The following is a 13,564-nucleotide window of genomic DNA, read 5'->3' as shown; positions in this document are numbered from 1 at the left end:
AATAATAAAATATAGTAGAGATCTGTCCCTAGTCTGCTACAAAAAGCTGTGATTAGAAACATATATTGATTCACATGCCTTATTTTGTTTCCCCCGTGTGGCTTTTATACATCAAATCTTTTGTTTCCATGCCTGAGAATTCATTTCTTATATCAACTTTCAATATCCTGCATAACTTAGTTAAACATCTTTCTAAATTTCTGAATGATGGAATTTAGTTGTTACCTCCCTAGAGGCAAGACAATGGCCATCTTTCCTTTGTTTGAATTTACTACTTCTGGGAAGCAATCATTCTACTTCTGCTCTACATCTTCCCAAGAAGTGTAATGTTGAGAGAATATTTTTTATAAATTCCCTGCTAATGATTTTCACATCTGTTTGCCCTCTTACTGACCTCTTGTCCTCTGTTAGGCCCTCTCTGTCTATGTTTTTAGTAGTTCTTAGTGGATATCTAATCTTCAATAGATGTGATAAGTAAACATATAAATGACCTCTCTCTCTCAGCTTTTCCTCTTTCTCTCTTTCTCTGATGACAGCTTCAGCATCATTTCCATCTTCTGCACTCACTACCTTAACTTTACCTTCAGTCTCACTTTCTTTTTCTCTCATTATCAGCTAGAATCACCAGCACAGACACTTTTTCCAGTCACCTTAGTGATTGAAAAATGCTTGGTTTCTGTACCTTCCCTGTGCAGTCAACCTAAAATAATGTTGCAGGTGGCCTTGCCTCTCAGTATTACCATGGTTTTCACCTTTATGTCTCTAACATTAAAACTCATGCACTTAAATGCCAACTCATTCTGCCTCCTGCATCAGCCTCTATATTCTGTCTTGCTTTACGCTGAGTCTTTCTTTTCCTTGAGAAGTGCTTTATGACAAGGCAAGAGGTGCTAAGGGAGACCTTAGTCTTAGTAGCATGAATGCAGACTAATACTAAGAGGTAAAAGAAAAAGTAAAGCTCTTTCAGAAACACAGAGTACCTTGGATGTGGCCCTGGGTCTCTTTGGCTGTTCGTGTCTTCATCTTTTCAATAAAACTCTCAAAAGATGGAGTTGTCTTCCAGGTATTGAAGTACAGCCTCCTACCATGTTTTCTTTAAAGCATTTTTCTGAGTAACCACATATTTCAGGAAGCATTCCATTTGTCATGAGAACATATTTTCTTCTGACTGCTCATAAAAAAGTTGTTTACGTTTTCACTAGTTCAGTTGGGTTTTCTTCAAACTTGTAATTCAGATTTGCAAATTGAAAAGTGATTTTGTACTTTACGTTCCATATAGGCCAGCTGCAAATAGCCATATTCATCTTATAGCATGCATTAATAGCAAGTAAATACTAAAAATTATTAAAAATTATAAAAATGCTAAGATTGTTATTTTTTCCCCAAAGGGGACATGAAGAAGTAACATCTGGAACATGGACAAATTCTATGATGCTATGGCCATTTGTATACCCTCACTCTTTATCAGGGAGTAAACTTTAATAGTTTCCATAATCTTTTTTTTTTTTTAAGAAAGATTTTATTGTCCATAACAACAATCCTTAGTGCTCTAATTACTGTTTGAGCTTTTAATTTTACTTTTTTTTCCATTTTCATTTCTATTCCTGGAACAAGGAAAGGTTTGGAAAAATGAGAACTGTAATCTTACGCTTTACCTGTTTCAATTTTGTCAAGCTAGATTTTTGATCATAACAAATGTGCAATCAGAAACCACTCAAGAGAACGCATATACGTATGTGATATTTCATGAGTCTTTAAACTTATTATATTCCTGAGTTGTTCCTGAAATACAGAATTTGGTACTGAAAAACAAAAGTACACAAAACCAAAAGGGAACACTTGCCTGCTGCCTATGAATATTTTTTAATTATGTAAGTATTAGAAGAGATCTAGAGATTTGAGTGTTTATTAAATGCATCCTGATTATTGCCTGAAGTCATGCTGCTTTCTAACTTGTCCTAAATATTATACTGGTCATATTATTGATATGGTAACGTGTTTCTGGCATGTGTTACAGAGTTTTAGGGAGCATATTCAGACATCATACAGTTACGTGATGTTTTTGCATGTTTACTTATTCTTTATACTGTTTAAAGGACTGGAGTGGCTTGCAAGTTCAAAATAGAAATGACTTCATTAATTCCCTAGGGTGCTTATCACTGATAAATCTATTATTTTGCAACAAAAAGGGTAATGGGTACCTCTTTTCTGCATTGCATTGTTTATGGAATACAGAAGGGGAATATTCAGAGATCACTGTTAAGGTGGCTTCTTGATTAACCTAAAGCGTTATTCTTAACCTTCAAAACAGCAAGCCCGTTTAAGGCCCAGTTTGCTTGACACCAAAGGAAGGACTCATGCAGGACTCATACCTGATTACTGAAAATATCTATGGAATGTCTACTTCTACTTCTGCTTATACCAGTAGTGTGTCTTCCTGCCCAAAGCTTGAATAGTCAGAGGGTAGCTGCTATGGGCTGATGAGCTTCAGGGATGCAAGGCTTCTAGGGACATCCCTCTCTTGCCTGCCCATGCAGCAGTAGGGCATAACAAGGTTTTAATTTAAGAAGACATCATTTCTGTGTTGATAAACATAAGAAATACTAGGTCTTTTAAATTATAATTTCTTAGGAGTATTTTTCTGACCATTGATTGATGTTGGTTCACTGCAGGGATATATCATGAATATTATTTGCAGAGGGAAAATTATTACCTGGTTGTTCTTCTTATGTTCATACAAGAGATGACACTTCACTACAGTCCTTCTGTTATACATAGTCTTGTGGGTGGTAAGAGGTGGATTTATCTTCATACCTAGAGAAGGATTTAAAAGGAAATCATGAAGCTTTCTCAGATGCAGAGTTCTGTAGCAAATCTGGAGATCCGGAAATTGGTCTCCTGGAAAAGGGGGTTTTGCCATTTGTATTTGTTTCAGATTGTCTTTAAAATGATGGAGTTTAAGTGGAGAGAGCAAATCTATTATGAATATCATCTTCAATATGTCCACCTGGCATTTTGATGATGAGCCAGGCAAGACTTTTTTCCCCATGTATCCATCATAGGCTTAGTTAAACAAACTTATTTATTCTATAAAAAACCAGCAGTTTTACAGTTAGGATCAACAGAATAATTCTAAAATGTATAAATATGTTTCTGATTGGGTCTTCTTAATAGATATGTTTGCAGAAATACTCAGTATTCTGAATTTTAAAGCAAAAATCCTTTAATATTTTTTATTCTGAACATCTGTGACAATGGAAGTTCTGTTCATGACTATTTTACCCAGAAATAAATTTAGCAGTAGCTATCCCAGAAGGATAGGATAACATCCTCTGTCTGCAAAGTCAAGACCTGTTTTGTTATGAACTCAAGTTTACTAAATGCTGAATAATATATGTATAGTATACCATCAATGGACAAGTCAAAATAGGACAGGAAAGGAGCAAATGATGCTGCTAATATGTATAGCCATTCCCTGTTGTCTGTGACTAAAATTCAATCAAATTCAGAGTTCTACTTTCTTGCTCTGACAGGGAGGGTTAAACAGGAGTTGACATCTTATGCTAATCCCTTAGATTTCTGTATCTGGTTTTCTAATTCAGTCAAGGCACTGATGCCTTTTAAAACAATTAATTCCCATTCCTCTGTATATTAAGTGATTGTAAAGCGGGGATCAACATAGTTACTGCGCTGTAAAGCACAACAAGCCCAGAATGTTATCACTTACAAGAAAGGAGAATGAGAATCAGTGTTTTATCCTCTTCTGTAAATACATGAATGCTACAGAATTCAGACTCAGATTTTGAGCATCTTTTCTGAAGTTTTTCGTTCAGTCTTCAATAAGGATGGGGATCAATAGTTTAATTTGGCTTGCATTGTAATTTTAAAACCTAAATCTCTACTGTAAGAGCTGAAGTTGTGTTTAGTCCATGAGCAAACATCCAGTCATTTTTCTGTCATGCCTTTTGGTGAATCTGATTTCCTGTTCTAAATATTTTTCAAGGGGCTGAATCTGAAATCTTACTAGTTTTGATTCAACACAAGAGGCTAATGGGTAGATAGTAAAGAGAAGGGGAAGATGTTTCATGCCACTTATTTGGTTGCTTATCTTTTATTATTTAGAAACCCAGATCAGTCAGAGGGCTACTGGAAGTTGCACTAGGCAACTTACTACTCATTCATAGTTCTAGGGAACATAGCAATACATTTCAGCTTTTCTATTTTATGCCATGATCTACAAGGGCTAGCATACAAGAACTACACAATTTTTATTTCACTAAGAATTTTCATGACATGTTAATTAACCCCTTTTGGGCTGCTCCAAATAAGCTGCTTAAATATCGTTCACATATTGCTGTGTTTAATCATCTCATTTGGATAGTCATGGAAAATTCTCCATTCCTATGAGTCTGGAGTTAATCAATTCCAAAGATATTTTATTTTACTCAGTACATAAGAACAGTTAGTAGTTGCCAGTTCTGAAACTTTGAGTAAAGCAGTATTGAACAGGTTGTCTGCAACAGCAGCATGAAAATGAAATGAAGGCAAAAGGAGATGCATTTGTGAAGAATATTATAATGAATCCATTAGGGGTCAAAGCAATCACTAAATTGATTAGACTAGACTACGTAAATAGATTTTTCTGAATCCATAATTGTTATAGAGTCATCAAATATGTATGTGTTCTGATGTGTAATTGAACCACTGTCTTGTAATTTATGTACACCAAAAGAATGCTCAAAGAATTCTAAAGAGAAGGGGTTTTTCTCCTGTGCTCTGGTGTATAGCTAGGCAATAGGCTTGTTTGATTGTGAGTAGAAAAAAAACTCGTCTGAACCAGAAATGGGAATATATATTTATATTTATTGCATATAAGCCATAAGCCAAATGTTTAGGGTTTATGTTCAGGGTTTGTGTTATTCATCACCTAAATATTAACAAATATTTTGGAATCTTTGGTTCAAAGTAGTGCTTAGGTAACATGATGAATGGCCCTATTTAAAATACAAAGATAGAGAGAGTCCGGAGAGGTACTATCCTAGACCCTCACCATTTATCCAGTCCTAAAGTGGTTTTCTGTTTTGCAGAGTGAATTCCATTGAATGACATTGATTTCCTATTTCAATAACAGGAACTGTCATCTGAAAGGTGGATGAAATATTGAGGCTCTACTAGCTAATTAGATAGATAGATAGGTAGACAGGCAGATAAATACTGTGCAAATAAAAAAAACCCAAAACAATATTGTCTTATACAGGGTGTATTTAATTTTGAAAACTAAATAACTGTGGGTTTAATTTTATTTATGTGGAAAATAAAATAAAATTCTGTTTAGATTTTGAGAACTATGGAAAAAAATCCATTTTTACAATGTTAATATATCCTGCATAACCATTGATTGCATGTGAAAACATGCAATCCATTTTATGCCCCAGTAATTCTGAAACACCTGAACACAAACTCCCTCCACACACCACTTGAAAATTCACAAGACTAAGCATCCCTTTAGGGCTGGGAATGTATTTGCCAATTTGAGCCCGTAGGGGATTGTAATTAGCACTGTAAAACCCTGATGATATTTTTATAATGGAAAGCCTGAAATAACCTCAAATACCACCTCACTAATGTGATTCTATAATACATAACCCATCTAATTTCAAACTAAGAGTCAGTTATCAAGGAATACATCTGTAGACTTAATATTATTAACCTGTTAATTTTCCTCTTCTCATGGATTTGAATTACAGTTTCCTTTGAAATAAAATCCACTGATGAGATATCTAATGCTTTTCTACTTTAATTTTGCTGTTCTGATTGCTTTTACAGCTGTCCCCCATTGTCTGTATATTTAAGGCCCTTGCAGAGTCCTTGCAGTGAAATCGTTATGCAGATCAAAGTATAGTCCTGGTGTCCGAACTCTTCCAACTACATTAGCCTCTTCTTAAATTGATTAGGAAGAGCATTGCACAGGAAATGGCTATCAACATGGCTTACATTAAGAACAGAGCTGGTGCTCCAAATGTGTTGTTTGTCTTCTCTCTGAGTGTACGTAAACACTTGCAGCCCGGTCAGTTCCTTAAAAGTACTTTGAGTCTTACTAGACACTGACAGTGTTGCCATGGAGTCGTACTTAGATTTCACAGCAAAGCTGAAACTGATTTCCAGATAATAGTTGAGTTAGAAAACAGAGAGAAAATGAGAATGAGTAAACAAAATTCCAAACTGCCTATTATTAGATTTGATACCTATTTCTTCTGTCTTTCTATAACTGTTGCAGATATAATAGTGATGCTGTTTGGGGGTCTGGAGATTTTTTAGTTGGAAAAAATATAATTAAGATTTCAGAATGGGGATTATTTTTTCAAGGAAACGAAATCAAGTGCTATACCGCATTATTCTCATTTGTGTGGAAACAATGAGGACTTTTAATATGTGAATCTCTGTAATGGGTCTATCTTGAAATTGTGCCTGTATAGGGAATAAAAGCTCTGTGATTGCTTCATTAGCCTGCATCTAGCAGTTATGTTTCCCAAAGCAATTTGCAGCATCCTCTTCCTTTCATTGTCACATTTGATCATTTTAGAATTTGCTGTGAAGACACGATGATGTCCTTACATGTGAATTTCAGGGTATAAGACAGTACATTCAATAATCCCTGTTAAGAAACTTAATCAGAATCTGACTGACAAATGATACGATCAATACCACACAGTTAATCCATAGTAGAACTGCATAATAAACAGAAGACTGCACTGCACTTTCTGTGACAGTTAGTGTCCTATGAATTCCTGCTTTACTTGAAATGTATTATTAAACATTTTTGTTATTGCTGTACTGTTACCATCGTATGATGCTTTAAAGTATAAAACACAGTTTTATTTGATTTTGTGATTTCTCTTGCTAGTGGCTAGCATTCAGAAGCTTCCCGCTGCATCTGTTTTAACCGACATCAATTTCCCCATGAAAGGAAGAAAAGGAATGGTTGATTGGGCACGAAACTCAGAAGACAGGGTTGTCATTCCAAAAAATATCTTCACCCCTATGTCAACAGGTAAAAAAGCATATCAGCATGTTATTTTTGTGTTAACTTTAACAAGGGAACTCAGAATCTTTGTCTCAAAGAACCACTGTATGATATAGACATGCTTTTTTTTATCCATCTTCAAAAGAAATACAATACCCACAGCTTATCCCAGAGGGAAATGATGGGGCTTAATTTCAGCATCTTGAACAAAAAGTGCTACAGAAATCCTAGACATTATTTTCTATGCTGAAGAACCAATGCTTAGTTATTGTGCATGGGATTGTACCTGTTCTGTTATGAGGTGACCTGAAGTGCAGCTCTGCTGAATCCCCTGAAGCTGCTCCATTCCAACAGACTGGGCCGTTCCAATAGGTGACCTGACTTTTAATAAAGGACGGTCAGCAGGCAAATTACCCTGGCTTCTGATACAATTTAAAAATACTGTTGCTGTGCAGATTTCTGACATTAGAGAATTTACTTGCTAGGCGTTAAACACTGAAGACAGTCTTTGAGGATACTTGGTTATAAAAGTTAAAGGAACTAGCATGGATGTCAGTAAACAATGACAGATTTTTTGAAAATGTGTTTTTAAGCAGTTTAAAGCTTTTGATATATTCCTGACAGTGCTACATCTTTATGTCGGATTTCCAGGATATAATTCAAAATTATGGTGGTTTATTTAAAATAAAATTTCTACTAGAAAGATAAATGGTATTCACAGTTTTTTATGGTGATTAAGTCTTGGGAAAGAGAGCTGAAAAACCTTTTTTTCCTTACTCTTTTCAGAACTAGATGAATCAACTGTATTTGTACTTGGAGCAGTGCTATACAAAAATTTAGAACTCATTTTGCCCACTTTGAGGTAAGAAATGTCATAAATACAGTATGAATCAGGCAATTTTGGGATCATAAGTGTACTACATGTCAGGATAAAAGCAGACAACCAAGACTGTTTGCCTATTGGTATTGTTGGATTTTTTCCTGTTATTTAAAATATATATGTGTATGTTTGTCTTTCCTTCATGCTTAGTCATTTGTATAATGGAAATAGCCTTTTCATCAAAATGGCTTAATTTATATTTTATGTAATCTATATTAAGCTAATTACAGAAAATTTCAATTAGAAGATGCACACTGATTTATATTAATGCTCGGGCTACTTGTGCTTCAAACTACTGTTTGTCCAGTCAGTACAAGTGAACTAATAATGACATCATAACCTGATGTGCTAAGGCTGATGTGCTGTACTTCTACAGAAGTCTTTAGCAGTAGTTTTCCAAGTACTTTTTCAGTGCAAGTTGTATTCAGAAGGGACAGCAGAGCTATAGAGTGGATCCATTTTAGAAAGAAGACATGCATGTGCTTGAACAGCTGTGATATGTCAATTATGAGGGCCATACACGTTCATAAAGAAATAGGAGGGTCTCTTGTTTCACTTTTTCCTTTCTGTATTTCATAACAGACAATTTGGAAACAAACATCCCCCTCCACCCCCCCATCCTTCTCAAATTACTGGTTAAGATCATTTCACGGTCCATTAATACCAATCGTATTTCACATGATCCTGTGCACCCTTGGTCTACTAATGTCCTATTATGGTAAAAGAAACGGGTGCAGATTGTATCACAATAGCTGCTAATGAATTCACAATAATTAGAAAGGATAGTAATTAGGAAGACACCAGATCCCTACTCTATTTAACCAAAATTTCAGAATTTGAAACAAAGGATGGAAAAACAACAGGGTTTTTTTTACAAAATCTATTTGAAAACAAAATGTCTCAGTCCTAAGGAAAAAAACCCAACACTTCTCAGTAAAGTAGGAATGCACTGTGGAATGAGTAGCTGCAATGCTGGGGACAGAAATCTCTCTGAGGCAGGGTACAATTCAAATAGCGATGTCCTGGCAGGACACCTGGGAGCCTGGGGGGTGCTGGTAAGAGCCGTCTATGCTTAAGGCATGGTATAAATGACAGCTCATCTACTTCTGAAGTGTCACTAAGCACTTCCCATTTTTTGTGCCAGTTCCTGAAATTAGCCAGGAAGGAAGAGACGTTTATGAGAGATATTTTTTCTTCTTTTCTCTCATATTCAGAGACAGACCCAAATGGCTCTTACAGTTAGTCCTTTTTGGCATACCTCAGAGACAACCTGCCAAGCCTAGGAAAGCATCGAGGTGGCTGTGTACCTTTCAGACTTTTATATTGTAAACCATAATCTATGATCATGCCTTTTCAGCTCCCATGTGTCAATAGTTTTAATTTACAAAAAGCAAGTGTGAGCCTTGAATACTGTATATTTGCTTACATGAAAAACCTTTCAGGGCTTTTATTTCATCCATTACAAAAGAGAGATTTATAGGCCTTGCTAGATTTTCCCTAGAATCAATAACATCCCAAGTAGCAAGAACAGGGGCAGAATAGCGACATCGAAGTACAGCAACCTAAGTACTACAGGCTATGTGAAAGGGCATCTCTGGTCCCAAATATTTTGCTTTTATCTGTTCTACTTTCGGCTCGTTACTGATTTACACAGCACAAATTGACACATTGCTCTGTACAATTCAGTTCATAGAGAGGTTTTGTGAGCTTCTAAAGCAAAATGGTCGAATAATCTATGTAGATCTATTCATAAGTGAAATCTTCATAAATTCAAATATGAAGATATCCCACTGAATATGTTCAGTATTACTTGATTCCAATTCTCGGATGCCCAAGAAAAAGAAACGAGCACTATTACTTTCTCTTATGTATGTGAATAAGGAATGAAAGTCCTTATTAATCTGTGATATAAAAATATAACATATATTCCCAGGTACCTCTGGTCTCTTCTTTGTTCAGAGTAGAGCGCCTCAGTACTTCCCTGCACTTCTTTAATATTTATAATGAAGTTATACTGAAACTTCTACAGCTTACAGTTCTTACCTCATCAGGAAGTGTATCATGATGGATTTCTTTGCCCATGGCAGTCATATTCAAAATTTGATCTCATGACCTTAAAATAGTACCTCAAAGGTCGCACAATTTCAAACTGTTTTCATAGAAACATAGAATCATTGAATAGTTTGGGTTGGAAGGGACCTTCAAAGACTACCTAGTCAACCGCTGCTACCATGGGCAGGGACATCTTCGACTAGATCAGGTTGCTCAAAGCCCCATCTAACCTGACCTTGAACACTTCCAATGATGGGACATCCACAGTTTCTCTGGGCAAACTGTTCCAGTGTCTCACCACCGTCATCGTAAAGAATTTCTTCCTTGTGTCCAATCTAAATCTACCCTCCTTCAATTTAAAACCATTGCACCTTGTCCTGTCACTACAGGCCTTGGTAAACTTTCTTATAAACCCCTTTTAAGTATTTAAAGCATTTAATAAGGTCTCCCCGGAGCCTTCTCTTCTCCAGACTGAATAACCCCAACTCTCTCAGAGGTGTTCCAGCCCTCTGATCATCTTTGTGGCCCTCCTCTGGTTCCAACAGGTCCATGTCTTTCCTGTGCTGAGGGCTCAGAGCTGGATGCAGTACTCCAGGTGGGATCTCACAAGAGCAGAGTAGAGGGGGACAATTGCCTCCCTCAACCTGCTGGCTGCACTTCTTTTGATGCAGCCCAGGATACGGTTGGCTTTCTGGGCAGCAGGCACGCATTGCTGGCTCATGTCTAATTTTTCATCCACTGGAATCCCCAAGTGCTTCTCAGCAGTGCTGCTCTCAATCCATTCGTCCCCCATTCTGTATTGATATTGGGGATTGCGTAAACCCAGGTGCAGGATATTGCACTTTGCCTTGTTGAACTTTATGAGGTTGACATGGGCCTACTCCTCAACCCTGTCAGGGTCCCTCTGGATGACATCCCTTCCCTCTAGCATATCAAGTGCCCCACTGAGATTGGTGTCATCTGCAAACTTGCTGAGGGTGCTCTAGATCCCACTGTCTATGTCACTGATGAATATATTAAATACTATTTAATGCATTCAAAATTGGAGAAGAGCTGCAGCTGTGGTTAGCCCTGAATTTCTTGAGCTATTATACTCTTTGCAAGAATTAGAAGTACAGTGCAGGTTTTAAAGGAATCTTTATTATCAAGTGGCTTATCATTTTGCACTTGTTTAGGTACATGAATCAAGTGAAGGTACATCCCACTGCATTTGGAAAAGGTTTATTTTTGTTTGCTTAAATTTTTCACTGAAAAACTATCATGGGTATATATTCATTTCTATTTGTACTAATCTTATTTAACTGTAATAAGGTGTATTGTGATAACTATATTAGTGCTGAACATAATGAAAAGCTTCACTGCAATAGCATTGCGTATGGAACAAACAATGTAAAATGTGAAGTGAGGTACCATCACCTAGTTTTTGTATGATACCTAGAAGTGTGTTAGCTACGCACAATGTATGAATTAAAAAACAATTCTGGATAAGCATCTTATGTGATGTTGTTCTAAATAAAATGACAGTTGACAAAATACATTAACGGGAATAAAGACAAACAAAACAATAAACCAAGGTAAAATAAGCAATACGGGCTCGTCCATTGACAACCTGATAAAAGAGGTGGTTTCTGATGGTTGCAGTGAAATATCCAGGAAGATTCACCACTTCCCATGTGATTTCAGTCCCTGCCTTTACAGGAGTTAGGGTGGGAGTAAGGTAAATATTTGATTGTATGACACCTGTTTTTTGTAGTTTTCAGAATAACGAAGGTGACATACATTCCCATATATTCCTTAATATCAGGACTAAAAGGTGTGCAAGCTTCTGCATCAACACAAGAAACTTCTTTGTTTAAAATAAACAAACAAATAAGTAAATAATATCTCAGTATATCTTTAGGGAAGATCTTTCAAAGCACCTAACCACAGAATCCCCATCTGGTACATCACAGGTGTTCTGTGAATGAAATGAGGATTTCATTATCTAAGACAGCCTATACAATGTATTTCACAAACTCCAAAATTAGATGTATTTTACCATATGGGCTTGATTTTTCTTGTTTTTACTGGCATAGAGTCTGTTAAAAGGAAGTCTTGTAAACACAGTGTGAGATGAGAACTTGGCAATTACATTAATGTAGAAATTTTTGGATAATGTGTTTAATCCTAGTGGTACATGTATTTTATTCAAAGACTTTTTTCAGGACTGTTTAAAGAGGAGGTTAGGAAAAACAAGAGAAAAGTACTTTATTCTTCCTTATAAAAATAGAATTTTTTTTTTCCATGCACAAGTAAATAAACTTCATCTGATTCAATTTCCTAATATACTTTGCTGCATTGCACTGTTCTTGTAATGTCATACGTATTTTTTTAAAATCATATATTGAAATATTGAATATTTTCATCTCTATTATTTCCATAGCTCTTGCATCCCTGAGCACATTTATGTTATTGTTAGGTTCACAGAAAATTGATTCTCAGTGTAATACTCATCTAAAAGATATTATATTTAATTCCTCTCCTGGGCACTCTGAAGGAATACATTGCATATTGCCATACTGAAGATAGGTTTTAACTTTTCCTGTAACAAATAAGAACAAATAAAGAATCAATGATTTTGCTGTAGCAAGCTTTTTTTCCCGTCACTTAAACAAGTGCCATACTTTTCCTGCTATGATTTCCTGCACTGAAATACCCTCTTCCCTCATTTGAAACATCATTCCTAACCCCCTCCTTTGGGTGCTGTACAGCCAAACAGGCCCTTCAACTTCCTTAAGTCAGCTTTGGCTGAGGACGGAGTACCTCAGATGGGCTTTTACTGTGTAACATTACTGCTATAGAATCCATAATTTCTCTGTAATGTATGCAATATTTACACATTGAACTGTAACTTTTTTCATGCTGTCTTGAGATAGCAACATACCTTATTCATATGTTCATTTTTCTTGAGCAACATGGAGTCATTTTAAAAAGAAAAGAATACCTGAATTTCATATCACATAGAATCAATATGTATACCCATATATAAAAGAATGCCTTCAAAAATGTATACCCAGATAGAAAAATAGCTTAGTAAAATAACTATTTGATTAATATTGTTGTTAATTCAGATCAGAAAAAACACTAAGCAGCTCTGGAAGTTCTTCTCGAGCCTTTACTCAAACTTTGTTATCTTGAATCTTCAAGGATTTATTGAACCATAGTTTCCGAGGAATTTAATATATTTTTTGAGTAATTAATTTCAAAATTTGACCCTGATGTGTATTTTTTCTGGACAGTCAGCAAAGCACCATCCTGTACAAGTTCATTTCTCATTGAAGACAAATTTTAGATTTTTTTTTGATGATGGAGAAAGAGCTAAAAGTGAAGTCACTCTCCACCTGTCATAAAAAAAGCTATAAGATAACACACTTGCCCAGGAAGTGTGAGATAGGTCATTCCCATTTTATGTCATTTTCAATATAAGAGGGACTGAAAACAAACATATTCCATCTTGCAGGATGTTTTGTAAAAGCTGATTACTGAAATTCATGAATAAATGTTCTCAGCGCTATGCTGTTATTTAAAAAAATATTTTCAATAAGGATATCAATGGCACTGCACCAGTG

At 35.8% G+C, this 13,564-nt stretch overlaps 1 protein-coding gene across 7 annotated transcripts in view; it reads left to right on the top strand.

Annotated features, from left to right (window-relative positions):
- ADGRB3 (adhesion G protein-coupled receptor B3) overlaps positions 1-13,564 on the top strand; it is a 466,080-nt gene that overhangs the window by 261,382 nt on the left and 191,134 nt on the right. For all 7 annotated transcript variants that reach the window (XM_054196749.1, XM_054196748.1, XM_054196745.1 and 4 more), the window contains 2 exons: positions 6,905-7,051; positions 7,811-7,886. In XM_054196749.1, coding sequence (XP_054052724.1) covers positions 6,905-7,051; positions 7,811-7,886 — 223 coding nt within the window. The remainder of the gene's footprint in view (positions 1-6,904; positions 7,052-7,810; positions 7,887-13,564) is intronic.

This window comes from Rissa tridactyla, chromosome 3 (genome assembly GCF_028500815.1).
Source record: "Rissa tridactyla isolate bRisTri1 chromosome 3, bRisTri1.patW.cur.20221130, whole genome shotgun sequence".
Taxonomy (NCBI): Eukaryota; Metazoa; Chordata; class Aves; order Charadriiformes; family Laridae; genus Rissa; species Rissa tridactyla.
The sequence above is the reverse complement of the archived record's forward strand: the minus strand, read 5'-3'. Positions and strand labels throughout refer to the sequence as shown.